We start from the raw sequence: 16,614 nt of genomic DNA on the forward strand, positions 1-16,614 counted from the left end.
TCGGTGTGCCGGGCTGAGCCGCACGGCCTGGGCGAGGCAAAGGGGGCGGAGGGGCACAAACTCCCCATCCCGGGCTGCCGGGTGGGGGCGGGGATAGTCTGCGAGTGGGGCGAGGCCCCTCTCACCCCACCCAAGGAAGGGGCCGGGGGGGGGAGGTGTCTCTGGACGTGGGATCCGGGCAGCACCACCAACCTCGGGACAGAATCTCCCTCCTGTAGGCACCCTGTTTCAGGAAGGCGTGGAGTAGACCTCTCCCCATGTCGGCGAAGGACTCCGCTGGGTGAGTTTCCATGAGACAAGGGCTCACTCATTTGTCGGGGCAGGAAAGGGGTTATTGCACTCTTCTAAAGCAGAGTCACAGTTTGCCAGCCTTCTCCTAGTCACAACCTCTGTAATTCTCCTGTATATGCAGGAGGAGGCCTGGGAAAATCCCTTCATCCAAGCTAGTAGGGTGGTTGAACCTCTGGATGTCATCAGGACCCTCCTGATATTAGGGGCTTTGTTTTATATACATAACTATAATCCCCTGCCCGGCCCCCCCCCCCCCCCCCCCCCCCCCCCCAAAGTCCTGATTTTTCACATTTAGCTGGCCTGCCCTACAAGTTAGCAACATTCAGTGGCTTCCAGGCCTGGGAATATGTGATATCCCAAGGTCAGTTTGGGGCTGAGAAGGGTAGACAGAGGGATGGCAAGCTACTCAAACTCAGTCACTGGACGTTTCTGTCAAAATTGCTATCCGCCAAATAGTTAATGTTATTTTATCTGTTGCCATTAGGTTTCAGAGTTAACATTTCAATGTGATGATTGGCATCCGTTCACACCTCACACCCAGGTGTTATTTTCAGCTATCTGAAGAAAGCGCTGCATCAGGTCAAAATAGATTATCTTGGCAACCATAAGAGGTAGGAATTAATTTTTTTTAAATGTAATTAGAAAGTGATTGGGCCATCAGGGAAGTGCAGCTGTAAGGGTTCACTATATTCCAGTTGGACTTCTGATTATCTTCTATCTATTCCTTGATTGGATTCTTATGTGCTAAATATATTACAACATGCAATTTATCTTAGTGAACAACTTTGAGACCTTAATGTGATTTTGCATCTAATAACTTCATAAAGAAATCACTGCATGCAATGCACAGCTTCCAAAGTATAATGTGACTGTCATACAAAGAAGTTTATGGTAACTATGAACAGCTTAAAGGAACTCAAGTAGCATTGTCTTTTCCTAGTATTTCAATATATTGAAAATGTCTGTTGTTTTAAATTGTTTACATTCCATCTTGAGTCTCATCTTCCGGAAAATTAAAATGGTTTATTCAATAGCTGCTGAGGTTGTAAATGTTTGAGAAATGGCCTGAAGATAACAAACATGAATAAACAGAAATGATTGCATACATTTTATTGTTTTATACTGTAGGATCATAGATGTGGCTGGTGCTTTACAGAGAGACTATAGACATGGTACCTGCTCTGAACAGCTTAACTTTAACATGGGAGTTTCTCCACTGACTGTCTTGCCCATCTGTAAAATGTATTTCCCTGGTGGTATGAGGGAAAATACACTAAAGAATGAGATGCACTCTAATACTGCAGTGATGCAGGGTCATACACATACCATAGATAACACAATGTTCCTGTGAGGCAAGGGCGTGGTATTCCCATTTTATATCACCTGAACTCTCATTTATCAAACCTTTAAAAATGATTATATTGATAATCCAATGTACTACACTCGAGGACTTCACTAAACTCACTCATATCAATGGCACTTTTTCATCATAACTATTTTACTTCAAAGGCAAAAATAACAATACCTCATAGCTTATGTTCACATAAATCTGTTAGTCTCTAAAGTGCCACAAGTACTCCTTTTCTTCATACTTACATAGTATCTTTCATCCAGAGTGCTTCAGAAATACTAAGTCAGTGTATAGGAGCAATCACTTCCTGCCCACTGAAATACATGGTTATAATCGTGTACCAAATACAACAGCATTTAGGAGAGAAACTAAGTTACCAACATTTTGCCAGTTAGGTGATAGGTGCTTTAGAATTCTCTGAAAGATGAAATCTGAACAGTACAACATCAGTCCGAAGTCTGGCTGTCGGTCAGAAAGTAGGGGGAGAACAAAATGTCTATGATTTTCCCCTGAAACACTGTGTGGATTTTTTTTAATAAAACTTTTGCCATTGCATTTCCATGAATCAGCTGGCCAGCCTCCTCAGTCTAGGAGAGATTGGCTGGAGACTAGCATATGACCACTTTAGTAATCAGCCAGATAACTTCTAGATTTGGGTCTCTTTTACTGCTTTGCATTGTGGGATTAAGTGACTAGGCAAGAGTAAAATTAGGTTAGGTAGACAGTCTCAGAGGTTCTGGGTAGAGCTGAGCACTTTTCCATTTCTAATCCCTATGGCAGTGTTTCTCAACCCACGGCTCATGTGACATCCTCAGGGCCATACAGTACTCCTGAGGGAATTCTGCACCAAAAAAATTAAAAATTATGAGCACAATATTTTAAAATTCTGCAAATTGTATTTGTTAATAAATAAATGTAGCTCCAGCATGGCAGTGGGGAGCACAGGCCACTGGCTGCATTGAGGTGGAAGATCACCCTGAAGCCCCTACTTCCCCTAGTACAGGGACTCAGCAGTGAGGCTGCACCTGTCCCTGACACAGTGCAAGGGCTGGGCCTGCCCCAGAAACACCCAGGGGCCCTACCCCTCTGTGGGTGGGCAGGCTCAGCCCAGCAGGAGCCAAGTGTGGAGGGGCTTAGTGTGTGGGGGGAGATCCAGGTGTGGGGTGAGAGGTTTCTGTGTGGGGCAATCTGAGTGTGGACGTTTCAGTGGGAGATCTGGATGTACAGGGGTTCGTTGGGTGGTTCCAGGTACAGGGGCAATGGGACTCTGCAGGGGATCCAGGTGGGTGTAGGGGCTCAGCAGGGGGGGAGTCTGGGTGCTGGGGGAGTGGGGCTTGATGGGAAGGGGTCCAGGTGCAACTGGTTGGGGCTCAGTGGCATGGGGGTCTGGGTGTGGGAGCTCATCCGGGGGGTCCAGTTGTAAGGGGGTAGGGCTAGTCAGGGTAAGGGTTCGATGGTCCTGCTTAATGTGGGGAGCCCCCACATGCCTGACTTCTGCTTACCCCCGCGGTTCCCCTTTTCTTCCCCATCTCATCCCCCTCTCCCACTGCCCCATCCCTCTCCCCTCCCTCCCACATTCCCCTCCCCCTGCCCTATTCCATCCCCTTCCTTCCCACTGCCTCTTCCTCCCACCCCCTAGCCCACTTCCCTCATTTCCCCGCTCTTCCTTATCCAGCCTCACCATTGGCACTCACTGTTGCACAGAAAACAGGAAGGCTCCCAGCACATAGAAGGGGAGCATAACTGTCACTCGGACCAGGAGGTGGCATTCAGCTGCAGTCAGTGGAGCATAGTCCACACACAGTCTCCTTCGGCGGGGCAGCTCTGCACTTGCAGAAATGAGAGGAAGAGGAGTGGTACATAACCCAGTGTGCCCCCCATGTCTCGCCTCTGTTTGCGGGGAGGAATCCTCCCCAAAAAACTGTGCCCAGTCGTCGCCCCTCCCCTCCCCCCAAAGCCGTGTGGCTTCCCTTTGCTTCCCTGCTGTTTTCTGCAGGGAAGCACAGGAATTCAGGCCTGGGGGCGGGGTGGGGGTGCGGGTCCTGCGGGCACGCAGTCTTGCAGAATTCCCCCAGGAGTAAGGTAGTACAGTGTACATATATTGTGTGGATGCGGGCCACATAACACATAGAGAGCTGCATATGCAGCCCACAATGGTAAAGAGGTTGAGAACCATTGTCCTAGGGGTTCATGTTACCCTTTGAAAAAATCCTTCAATTTCAGGTTCAAATGAACCCAGTATTTCCAAGTGAAACTCACTCTGTCTTTGCATCAGCTCATGCAGAAATAAAATTTCATATGGTTTTGCCACAAAAGCATCAGTTGACTCAGATTTTAAAAATATCCATACTTAGCTTTTTGCTGAGTCTCATCTGAGTTCATAATGTAACCCCCTAAAGCCCAGGTAAGTTTATCAGTGTTTCCTGCTTAGCTGCAAACACTTAACATTAGTTGTGAAGGCTGAACAAAAATTCTCTCGTAATTTCAAGAGTGGCTATAGAGTGAATGTGCAGGGTTTTAACTTTGACTGTTTTAATCTTCAAGTGGACAACACCAGAAGTAATCTGTGAGTGGATGTTTGCCTTCGGCACAGTGTCCCCTAGCTGTAACAGAACAGATATAAGACATTCCTGATGTTCCTGGTATTAAGAATTGAGGGCTTAGTTCAGGGGTGGGCAAACTTTTTGGCCCGAGGGCCACATTGGGGTTGCGAAACGGTATGGAGGGCTGGGTAGGGAAGGCTGTGCCTCCACAAAAAGCCTGGCCCCCACCCCCATTTTCCCCCTCCCACTTCCCTCCCCCTGACTGCCCCCCTCAGAACTCCTGACTCTTCCAACCCCCCTGCTTCTTGTCCCCTGACCGCCCACTCCTGGGACCCCTACCCCTAACCGCCCCCACCCCCGGATTCCACCCCCTATCCAACCCCCCCTGTTCCATGTCCCCTGACTGCCCTGACCCCTATCCACACCCCCACGCCCTGACAGGCTCCCCGGGACCCCCTACCCATCCAACCCCCCCACTCCTTGTCCTCTGACCACCCCCTCCTGAGATCCCCAACCCTAACTGCGCCCCCAGGACCCCACCTCCTTCCAAACCCCCTTGTTCCCTGTCCCCCTCCCATCCCAGGACCCCCCGACCCCCAGGGACCCCACCCCCTATCCAACCCCCCCCGCTCTCCCGACCACCCCCCCCCCCAAACCTCCGCCCCATCCAACCGCCCCCTGACTGCCCCCCCGGGACCTCCTGCCCCTTGTCCAGCCCTCCCGCCCCGTCACCATGCTAGCAGCAGGACAGGCTTATTGGAAAGCCTGGGAGGTGGGCAGGCACAAGCCGCGCTGCTCGCTTGGCGGCATGGCTGTTGGGGAGGGGCCGGGGACTAGCCTCCCCGGCCAGAAGCTCAGGGGCCGGGCAGGATGGTCCCGCGGGCCAGATGTGGCCCACGGGCTGTAGTTTGCCCACCTCTGGCTTAGTTGTTTGCACTTGATCTGTGAGCATCAGGGAACCTCCACACACTGATGGGTCCTGCCCACATAGTAGGAAGATCAGCAGGCTCCAGGATTTGTCCATAGCGAGGGAGTGGGTTGGAATTATTTCCATCCTAACTGCAAACTGTCTGAAAAGATAATGTGGCCTCAGGCTGTTTTAGCTTTCCTATGAGCCTCTCTTTCCTATTGAATCCCTCCTGTAAGGGCAATTTCTAGTGGCAGCCTGAAGCCCTTAAGGGTTTTGTAATAGGGTCATACTGCTAAAGAGCTGGGGAGAGCAGCAAGAAGCCCCAGAGTATAGAGAGGAACAGAGTCCTCCGGGTGGACAACTTTACTGCCTATACAGCACACTAACCCTCAAAGGAATGAGGTTATCACCTCTGAAATGATATCAGATTCTGCTGGCCTGAGAAACCAATAAAACTTGGGTGAATTAAGGTAGCACAGAAATAACATACTCGTGGAAACTTACATGGAAAGATTTTTACAGAACTTTAACCCTGTAGTCCTGTGGGTCTGATTTTAGTGGAATAATTTATGGTAAACACTGCAATCAGACATTACTATACATTCAGAATATGCCCTTCAAAAGGGTTTGGACTCTTCTAACCCTTCACTTTAGATAATACAAAAACTATTTTTATGTTTTTATATAATACAATTTTATTTTCTAGGTTAAATCTTAGTTTGTTTCCTACTGAATTTCACCATCCTCAAAAACCATGAATTAGGAGAAATGTATCAGAACTCTACACATAATTTTGAAAGATGATTCATTTATAGTGGTGACTAATCTAGATAATCTGAATTTAGTGAGTAAAAGGATAATTCCATACAAGCTAAAAATATTAGTTTTGTTTAAGTGTTTAACAAAGTTGAAGTAAAAAGATAACAGGATTTCAGTATGTAATTGATTAAAACTAAATTATTGTACACTGACTTTTTGGCTACAGGCTTTTGTCACAGGCTAAAGTTTTCAAAAGTCTCTAAGTAACTTAAACACTTAAGTCTCATTTTCAAAAGTGACTTAGCAGTTTGGATCCAACAAACAAACCCCTACTTCGACTAGACACTTCGCTACACATGCTTTTCCCCCAGAGAGTATGAGAGAACAACCACCACATGACATACGTTAGTCATGTTGCTTAATGTACTACTGGAAGATGTTTAGATACTAATATGTGCAGGTGGCATTAGAATCTATGTCCAACAGAGCTGAAATCAGTTTTGAAAGCTAGACAGGCATTTTAAAATATTTTAGCATCAGTCTAAAAGTCTGTGCAATAGTCCTTTAACTCCACTGAGACATGAAAAGCTCCAATCCTTATAGAAGTGATGACATTGGTCATGCATACGATTACTATGTGAACTTTTTTACTTTTGGGGAATAAGATGTAAGAAGTGGGAATTGGAGTAGAAATAGTTATTTCTTGCCATACATCTATTGGCTAAACTGTATGGAACCTGTTACATTTAACGGAAATCAAACTGAACAGTCCCTGCCTAAAGAAACAAAGCTCGTTAAGAAGCGAAGACGGTGAGTGGCTCCTTGGTGTAGCTATTGGTGCCATGAGTACATGCCTCCCCAGGCAGCCCACGGCTATGGGACACCTTCACAGCCAGCCGTGCCGCTTCACTGGTTAAAAAACCCCGTTTCACAATATCGCTTGGCCCTGGCGGAGCAGCAAGGGCCAGGGGACGACGAATGAAAAGGAAGAGCTAGGGCGACGGAGGGGGCCGCTGAGAGTGACGCGAAATGAACAAGGCCTTGGCACCAGGGGAGGACAGCACAGACAGCAGAGCCCGCAACGGGGCGCTCAGCACCGCAGCCAACGCCCCACTCCCCGCTGACCCTGCCCCTCCAGGGCCCGTTCGCTTCGCTCCGGCTGCGGCTCGGTATCCCCGGCCCGGCCCTGCCCTGCCGCCGCGGGGGCTAGCCAGAGCGCGAAAAAACTGGACCGGAAGTGGTGGTTGCTACGGCAACGCGGGAGAGGTTTCCGCCGGCCAAAGCAAAAGGAGGCGGTGGCTGCGCGGTGTGGTAGCCGGGTGGCCGCGCGGGGAGACTCGTTTCCATGGTGCCCAGCAAGTTCCGGCCCGGCGGCGGCGGCAGGGCCGGGCCCAGCACTGTAGGTGCCGCGAGGGTGAGGGGAGAGGATTAGTAGTAGCAGCAGCAGCAGCGGCCGCCGCGGGAGGGGAGGGCGTGGGCCCCGCCGGTGGCAGGTGCGGGCCCCGCCGGTGGCAGGTGCGGGCCCCGCCGGTGGCAGGTGCGGGCCCCGCCGGTGGCAGGTGCGGGCCCCGCCGGTGGCAGGTGCGGGCCCCGCCGGTGGCAGGTGCGGGCCCCGCCGGTGGCAGGTGCGGGCCCCGCCGGTGGCAGGTGCGGGCCCCGCCGGTGGCAGGTGCGGGCCCTGTGAGCTGGATGCCTCGGATCTTGGCTGCCCCAGGGAGCTTTGTGCCCTTTCCGCCCCCGCCGGACTCCCTGGTCCCCGCCCCACATATCCTGGCCGTCTGCCGCCCAGTGCACGGGCAGTGCGCCGGCACCCTGGGACTATCACCCCTCGTAGAGGCCATGGCTCCATTCCCCCTTCTCTCAGCCTGCGGGTGCGGTCCGCAGGATCGCCCCACCCATGCCCTGGCATGCTGCCCCTACGAGGCCGTGCCCAGCCCCGCCCCACCTGCCAGGAGACGACGATTCTCCCCCGCCCCGTCTGATGCCGAGGCTGCTCTCCTCACTCTGCTCCTGCACCCGTGGAAACGCAGGCTGGGCAAGCTGCTCCCTTTTGCTAAACGCGAGCCAAAAATTCATCTTTGTCAGGACTTCGAATGTGTAAATTACTGTGTTAGTGCTCAGTGTTGTTGTCTGGATTTTTTTTTCCTTTTGCATCTCATACCCCTAGAGATGGGGAATTGCGCAGGTGGGCAGGTAGTCACAGCAGCTGCTTGGTTGCCCTTGGATGCTGCTTGCTTGTACCACCGTACATGTGTTTCAGGGAACACCTCAACACCGTGACAGCTTAAAATTTGCCAGGCTGTACAGTACACTAGCAGTGATTATGATCAGGAGGATGGAGTATATTTACATGTACACCTCTATCCCTATATAACGCAGTTCTCGGGTGCCAAAAATCTTACCGCATTATAGGTGAAACCGCGTTATATCGAACTTGCTTTGGCCGCGAGCATTTCCGTTATTAATAGTCATTTCCTGCCCCCTGACTCACCCCTCAGAACCCCTGACCCAGCCAACCCCCACCCCCCGCTCCCTGTCCCCTGACTGCCCTGACCCGTATCCACACCCCCGCCCTCTGACAGGCCCCCTGGGACTCCCACTTCCTATGCAACGTCCCCATCCCCTGACCACTGCCCCCAGAACCTCCGAACCATCCAACCCCCTCTGTCCCCTGACCGCCACCCAAAATCCTCTGCCCCTTATCCAACCCCTCGGCCCCAGCCCGGCAGCGAGTTGGAGCCAGATACGCTGACGTGCTGATCCGCTGGAGCACGCAACCCCGCCCCCCAGAGCGCTGCTTTACCGCATTATACCCGAATTCGTATTGTATCGGGTCGCGTTATATCAGGGTAGAGATGTATGTATGTTTCATACTGTGCCCCCTCGGTGTGTGAACTGCTTTATACGTTTCTACTAAACAGTTGTGATTATTTATTTAGAAATGTTTTGGAAGATTAGCTTTAAGCTTTGTAATGTAAATAATAAACATTTTAAAAACCTGATATTTGTCCCTTAAAAAAAGTCTAAGAGGGATATTTTTCCATTTAAAAATGTAACTACCTCTGAGGGGGAGAAAAAAAAGAGTGGTTATTTCAAGCTGGTTTTTGTGTGTGTGCTTTAATGACTAAGACTATGTCTACGTTACACAACGCTTTCAGTGGGGTATAGGGTATGTGTAGCTATGTACCTCAGTGAAAAGCCAGCTGCATCCTTACTGCAGGTGTATAGCTACATGTCTCAGTGTGAAAAGCTCTAACAGGTGAGTAAGAAGACCTCCCCCGCCGGAGTCTTTCCCTGCTGTGCAGGGAGGTTCCAGCAGCTCCATTGTCGGAGTCTTTCCCTACACTAGGGAAATGCTCCAGCAGCTGGGAGGCAGGGGGACACTACATGACTAAAAATAGCATTCTAGATGGGAAGACACAGCTTGGGTGAGTAGAGAGCACTGTAGGGTATGTACTCATATACATAGTCACGCCCCTCCCATGTGTCTTTACTTCACTGTTTACACTGCTGTTTAAACCTCTGCTGGGGGGCTATTTGAGTATGTACTCTACATCGGGGTGGGCAAACTTTTTGGCCCGAGGGCCACATCTGTGTATGGAAATTGTATGGCGAGCCATGAATGTTCACGAAATTGGGGTTGGGTTGCGGGAGTGGATGGGGTTGCGGGTTCTGGGGTGGGGCTGGGAAGAGGGATTTGGGGTGCAGGAGAGTGCTCTGGGCTGGGATCGAGGGGTATGGAAGGTGGGAGGTGGATCAGGGCAGGGGATTGGGGTGCAGGAGGAGGTCAGGGGTGCAGTCTCCAGGCGGCGCTTACCTCAAGTAGCTCCCGGAAGCAGCAGCATGTCCCCCGTCCGGCTCCTACACGGAGATGTGGCCAGGTGGCTCTGCGTGAGCTGCCTCCCCTGCAGCTCCCATTAGCCACGGTTCCCGGCCAATGGGAGCTGCAGGGGCAGCGCTTAGGGCGGGGACAGCATGTGGATCCCCCTGGCTGTCCCTATACATAGGAGCCGGAGGGGGAACATGCCGCTGCTTCCAGGAACTGTGTGGAGCGGGGCAAGCCCAAGACCCCGCTCCATGGCAGTAGCTCGAGGGCCGGGTTAAAACATCTGATGGGCTGGACGCGGACTGTAGTTTGCCCACCCCTGCTCTACATACTGCCAAAAGATGCATGCAGTGTAGACCAGAGTTCCAGATGCTGCTTGAGTGTAAAATGGAAAGAAAGTATGATGGGGGTGATCAGTGAGTACAGATTACCATAAATGAATATACTTTTGTCCCTTCTGACGGTATTATCTAAGACAGCCTTCTTTATTGGATGAATTATTATATTTAGAGAATTTCCCTCATTAATAAGGTATATTTAGCCTTTTGTTTTAAGCAGCCAGTTTTTGCAAAATGCAATCGGGTTTTTGTTTTTTTTCAATTTACAGGTTAACAACTGTGGACTTCATCTGGTTCTTCAAACCTCTTCAGTGGCAGAGAGAAATAAGCCAGTAAGATCCAAATATGATTTTTTTTTAAATTACTGAAACGCAACTTAATTAGTTATTCCAACTGTATTAGTTAATACAGATGCAAAAATACTCTTGTACTTAGTATGTTGTTTTGTAAAGATTTATTTCCGCCATCGGGGACAGGTGCTATATAAAATAAAAGCACTGGGGTTAATCACTGCTTTGCTATGAACCCAGAATAAGTTTCAGCATCTTGTTGTGCCTCCTTTCTGTTTTTCCTACTGCTCTGGGTGGGGAGTCTATCTGGTGCAGTGCATGTTTTCCAGTTCAGCTGTGCTGGCCAGTGTATTGTGGGGGGTGCAGTCATGTCTCAATTCCCATCTTTTTCCTCTTGCCTATGTGCTTGAGGAAGTGGAAGAGTGGCCAAGTGGAGACTGCTCCCCCTCTAGTACCACTCTCCAGCATGTGTTTGACTCATTATTAAGAAAACAGATTTCTTGTTACTGTATTCATGCCTAGTACCCTGAAAATAATTGTATATTGCACATGCAAGATTTGACATTGGAGGCAATCTTTTTTAATCTGCTGAATTCTTGCATTTATATTCTAAAAATAAAGATCTTCAATAGAATTATTCTTTTAATGGATATCTGTTTTATAAATAACACATTTTGGCTGAGATTTTCAAAGCCAGCAAAACAATGTAGACACCCAGTAGCTATTAATTTTAATGGGAAGTGGGTGTTCAAATTCTCTAGGCAACTTTGAAAACCTCAGCCTAACTGAAGTACTATTTGTACCTTCTGTCCATTTTCTTGTTGATAATGAAATATTTTAAATGAACATAATTTTATCTAATCTGTTTTAGATATTTATAATATGCCTGTTCAATAAACCTGTCATATGAAGTCTTTCTGGTACTTCACAGTGAAATCTGAATATTACTGCCTTATTGAAGTGAATAATACATTTTAACGTGGGGTAAATCTGCTATTAATGATCATTCCCCAGAAAAGAAATATCTATCTTAAATAAATTATAATAACCGTGTTCCAAATTTATACAGTTAAGTGTAAAACAATATGTGTGTTTAAAAATCTTGTTTCACATATGTCATATTTTAAACATTGTGTTGCAGTTTGAATTCAGGGTAAATAAAGACCAGTCGTCTTTCCACAACAGGCTCTTGCAACATGATCTGGAAAAAAACTATTCAGGAAAACAAGGTAAAGTTTCCTTTTCTAGTTAACTTCTATAACCGCATTAATTATAGAAAGAAAAAGTGTGACTAGCAAACAGGAACTTATTTCATACACTGAGCACACTTTGAAAAATAATTATTATTTCTGGCATATGAAAGACTTGACTGTATTCTCATCTTGGTGCATGGCCACAGGGGAGACTAGCTCTAGTTATTATTTTTTGTTTGTTTCAAATTCGCTGTAATAATGTAATATTGGTGTTGTTTGCTGCTTTACCACGTAATGCTATTTGCCAATTCGTTATTTAGGTAATGTAGTTTTTCATGTAATAATCATGTCTTGCTTTATAAAAATCATAGAAATTGTCCATCATTTCATGGAAACTTTGTAATATTACATTTGTAGGACAACACAGCAAGTTTTGCACTGAAATAGTCTGTGCTGTGTCAGCTTTGAATGATAGAATTTAAATGTTTACAAGGCTGTTAATCCAGCATCTTGGAAAAAGGTTATTTCTCAGTCTTCTGACGCTTTTTAGAAGTACTTTGAAATCAGGAATTTTGTCACTTGCACTACTATCTAGTTATCAGAACAGAATATGTAGGGAGAATAAAAGTTTGAGTGTAAACCTGGGTGTCTGACATATCACACACTGTTAATTTGCTGCTTAGCTGAGGAACTAGCTCTTTAACACAATTACAGACCTAGTTTTGGGGAACTAATAGTTTTCTTTTGAATAAGGTTGAGGAAATATGTTAAATATGGGGACCATCTACTGTGATGATATCCCTTGATATCAAAAGTAAGAAAATAACCAATATTCATTTTATGTGAATGTATTATGTTGAACTGGGGGTGTGTGTGTGTGTGTGTGCGTGTGTGTGAGAGCTCAGAAAATTCAGACTGTTTCTCCTAAATCTGTTGCAGTGCTTCAGTAATTGGGATAGTGAATAGTTCTTTCTGGAGCACTTTGTAACTTTTAACTACCTGTGCCAGAAGAAGAATTTTTTGTTTGTTTGATTGAACTAGACAAGACAGTTTTTAGATCAAAGTCCTGTTTAAAGAGGAGAATGATTCCACTGGGAAGAAAATAGGGGTCATTTTCCTAGTGAATTTTTTTAAACAACAAAACATCTTAGCTGTTAGGAGAAAAAGCCATATAAGATTTCACTGCCAATTGTACTGAGGATGGAAGGAGCCATAAAATTGATCATGTTTTTTGCCATGTTGCTGCTGCCTGCATCCTACAGGAATTGTGATTGGAGTGAACATAAGATTGGTTTGATTACAGTGATATGGAAGTCTCCAAACACCAGTCGGTTTTTTATGTATGTGTGACATACCATGGTACAATCCAGACTAATGAGCAGCTGTGTCACCCCTGCCCTGCAACCTTGGGTGCCTTACAATGCCTTGCTGAAGTTGCTCTCACCTGGGCTGCTCACAAACGGCCTTCCAGCATAAGTTTCTGTTTGTGGCTGCAGCCTGCCAGACACACTTGGGTTACACTCTAGCTCTCACTAGCCTTGGTTTTATTGCAGGATGATCCCAATACACCCCCAATCTTAGATTTCCCCTCAGAAATGTATGTGCTGTACTGCCTAGCCCTCTCTTGGACAGTACCAGTTATATTAAGTCTGTTATTCCTTTAAGAGATATGCACACAACTTGTCACCCCCAATGGAGTTACCCAGAAACTTCAATTTAAACACATTGGATTAGACAAAACAATAAAAAAAGTTTATTAACTACAAAGAGAGAGATTTTAAGAGAGTACAAGTAATGAGGTACAAAAGTCAGAAATGATTACAAGAAAAATAATGTTTACTAATACCTAACTTAACAAACTATATCAGATTCAAGCAGAGTTTCTCAGGACATGCTTTCAGCAGTCTGATTGACCAAACCCTATAGGTCAGGCCCCCCCACCCGAATCTAACAGATGTTTCCTTTGCTGCTTCAAGTTCAGTGAATGCGATAGGCAGAGAGAGAGAAAGGGGAGCCTTGGGATGTTTGTCCCTCCTTTTTCTAGTTTCAGTCCCTCTCTTGAGAAACATTTCCAGCTGAGCACTAGGAGTCAAAGAATCTGTGTGGAAGGATGTTCCCTTCTGGGTTTTTTCACCTGTTTGAGCTTTTTTTATTTCCCTTCATGCTTGATGACTCTGTGCTCTGTTTAATTTGCATTTAAGCAGTAAACACATTCCTTTGTTTAGGACAGACCTGTTTGCCAACTTCTGTTTTGGCAGTAGTCGGGGGTTTGGAACATATGTTAATAACATCATACAGGGAAATCTTATAACTTCACATATAATGTTGCCACACACATTTTATCAGGATGATACTGACCAACAAGTTATCAGTTTTCAGGTGATACCTTACGGCATACTTGTACAAAGATTATTACAATAGTGTGTAGGGTATGAATACAGGGGTGTATTCTGTCACAGCATGTCCAGTTCTTTTTAAAGAATACAAATAAACAAAATACTCTTTAATATAATGATTTTGTAGACAAATAAACGACTGATTTCTAGATAGCTTGTGTAGTTTATTTCATTGGCGCTGGAGCACGCACAGGGAAAAAAGGTGGAGACCCTATCATCTCCCACCACCCTGCCCGCCGGCGGCCCCATGGATCAGCGCCTCCCACCTGTTGTGAACAGCTGTTTCTAAGTGCAGGAGGCTGGGAGGGTGGGGGGAGGAGTGAGGACGTGGCGCGCTTGAGGGAGGGGGTGGAGCAGGGATGGGAAGGGGTGGGGCCCTAGGGAAGAATGGAGTAGGGATGGGGCCTGGGTGAGAGCCGGGGTCGAGCACCCCTGGCTCTTCGGAAAGTCAGCTCCTGTGGTTTATTTTATTGTGCAATGAACTGCAGGTTTGTGGTAATTTATATTTTATCCTCCAGGAGATGGAAGATTATTGACCCCTTTGGTGCGTAATAAGCAAGTGTACGTCCCAGTAGCAGCCAATTTGGCAGACCTTTCTGGTCTGGAATTGAAACAAGGTGCAGGCTGTCTATCAACATTTGGAGATTCTTCTATTCATACTCCTACAAAATCCAGAACCCGACAGGGCTGTCATAGCGCTGGTCCAAATATTTCAGGTAACTATGGAGACTAGTCTGTGTTGATAAGTAGTCCAATTTTTTTCTTTCTAATTATGTGTCTTATGGAAAAGTTATAGGTTACAGCTTCTTATGCCTCTCCAGTTGCCAGTATGTGTGGCTAATCAGAAAGCACTGGCTGCTAATCCTTTATGTTTTTGTATTATGAGTATCAGAATGAGCCTTATCAATAAATTGTTAGTTATAGTTTTACATTAAAAGGACCTCTTTTCTTAAATATAGATTTCTTCTTCTTCCCTAAGTTTTGTATTGTCTGTATGAACCATTGTCCAATATTATACCATACTCCACGCAGGCTTCCTGTTACGTTTCAGATTGTTTTTCAAGTCTTTGATCTTGCATGTATTGGTCCAAACAATTAAATTAAACTTATTTAATTTTCTCTTTGGTCCTATCTATTCATTATATCCCCCCCATGTCATTGCTTTTTTTGGGGGGGGGGAATTATCTTATTCTCCCTCTCTGCTCCCCACAAAGAAATAAAAACGAAGTTTGGGTTGCTCCAGGAATTTAGCATGAAAATTAGGGGAAAGTGCCGAAAGTGTTATGTTTTTAAACAAGAATCCTACCTAATCACAGTATTCATCAGTATGTCTAGTCCAGGGGCAGGCAAACTTTTTGGCCTGAGGGCCACATCAGGTTTCCAAAATTGTATGGTGGGCCGGTTAGGGGAGGCTGTGCCTCCCCAAACAGCCAGGTGTGGCCTGGCCCCCGACCCCTATCCGACCAACGCTGCTTCTCGCACCCTGACGGCCCCCTCGGGACTCCTGCCCCATCCACCACCCCCATCCCCTGACGGCCCCCGCCCCTGACAGCCCCCCACCGCCCCGTCCAACCCTTCCTCTCCTTCTGACTGGCCTCCCGGGACGCCTGCCCCCATTCAACCCCCCTGTTTCCTGCCCTCTGACCACCCCGACCCCTATCCACACCCCCAGCCCCGACCACCCCCTCAAACTCTCCTGCCATCTATCCAACCCTCTCTGCCCCCTTACCTCGCTGCCTGGAGCGCTGGCGGTGCTACAGCCATGCCGCCGCACAGCACAGAGGACTGGGTCAGACTGGGGCTCTGCAGCTGCGCTACCCCAGGAGCTCGCAGCCCCCGCCGCCCAGAGCATCGCGCCAGCAGCGCAGTGAGCTGAGGCTGCATGTGGGGTAGGGGCTAGCCTCCTGGGCCAGGAGCTGGGCTGGAGGGTCCCATGGGCCGTAGTTTGCCCACCTCTGGTCTAGTCTGACTTTAGGTTTAAAACAAAAAGGAATGAACTTTTTGATGTGTCAAAGAAACTATTCTTTGTTGCTTCTTTCAAACTTTCTTATTCACCTTAACCCCAATTTAAACTTATTTTAATTATAAGGGAAGGAGGAATTCGTGCAATCAGCTATAGGACTTGAGCCCCCATTCTTATGGGGGGGGGAGTATGGGCACAGTGAGCTATTTCAGAAGAATAGTTTTTTGGTGAATGGTTCTCCAAATAAGTCAGAGGTTTGCAGGCTGCTTTGGTTTTGTATGCGTTTTAATGAATTTTAAGTCCCTTCTCCTCCCCGCCAATTATTTAACTATTAGGTACAGTATAGACTCCAGAGTAGCGAATTAAATTATGTCATCAAAATAGCCCTTCCTTTCTTTCACCATAACAGAGGGAGACATAGGGCCCATTCCTATAAGGTGCTGTGAACTCCTGACCGTGTGAATAATTCCATTCAGCACTTACTTGACTGGACCTTATAATGTGAGGCTGCTTCATTTTATTGTATTTTTAAAATTAAAATATCATCATCCACACCCACATGACATATTTCCCCCTTTAAAAATATGCCTAACTTCAGGCATAGCCAGTTATAGGCTTAGAATTGGGGTGAAGTAAAATAAAATTCTTCTAGTTCACCTCTGTTTCATTTGGAAGATGTCTTCCTCAGAGTTCAGATATTGCAGTTAAATCCATGAATGCAACCTGTAACCCGATGTCTGAATGATTCTGGAGC

General features: G+C 47.1%; 1 protein-coding gene across 6 annotated transcripts in view; it reads left to right on the forward strand.

Moving 5' to 3' along the window:
* The window catches only part of LRRC49 (leucine rich repeat containing 49), a 130,703-nt gene that overhangs the window by 190 nt on the left and 113,899 nt on the right, over positions 1–16,614 (forward strand). The window contains exons 2-6 of one of the 6 annotated variants that reach the window (XM_043523938.1): positions 219–280; positions 776–902; positions 10,288–10,350; positions 11,450–11,537; positions 14,416–14,613. Coding sequence is in view for 3 of the 6 variants with exons in the window: in XM_037910312.2 (XP_037766240.1) it covers positions 7,200–7,268; positions 10,288–10,350; positions 11,450–11,537; positions 14,416–14,613 (418 nt within the window). In the remaining 3 variants the exon portion in view is untranslated. Of the gene's footprint in view, positions 1–143; positions 281–775; positions 903–6,886; positions 7,269–10,287; positions 10,351–11,449; positions 11,538–14,415; positions 14,614–16,614 lie in introns of those variants that run through there. The other 5 variants (XM_043523937.1, XM_043523939.1, XM_043523936.1 and 2 more) reach the window with 5 other exon arrangements.

The sequence above is a fragment of the Chelonia mydas genome, chromosome 10 (genome assembly GCF_015237465.2).
Source record: "Chelonia mydas isolate rCheMyd1 chromosome 10, rCheMyd1.pri.v2, whole genome shotgun sequence".
Classification (NCBI taxonomy): domain Eukaryota; kingdom Metazoa; phylum Chordata; order Testudines; family Cheloniidae; genus Chelonia; species Chelonia mydas.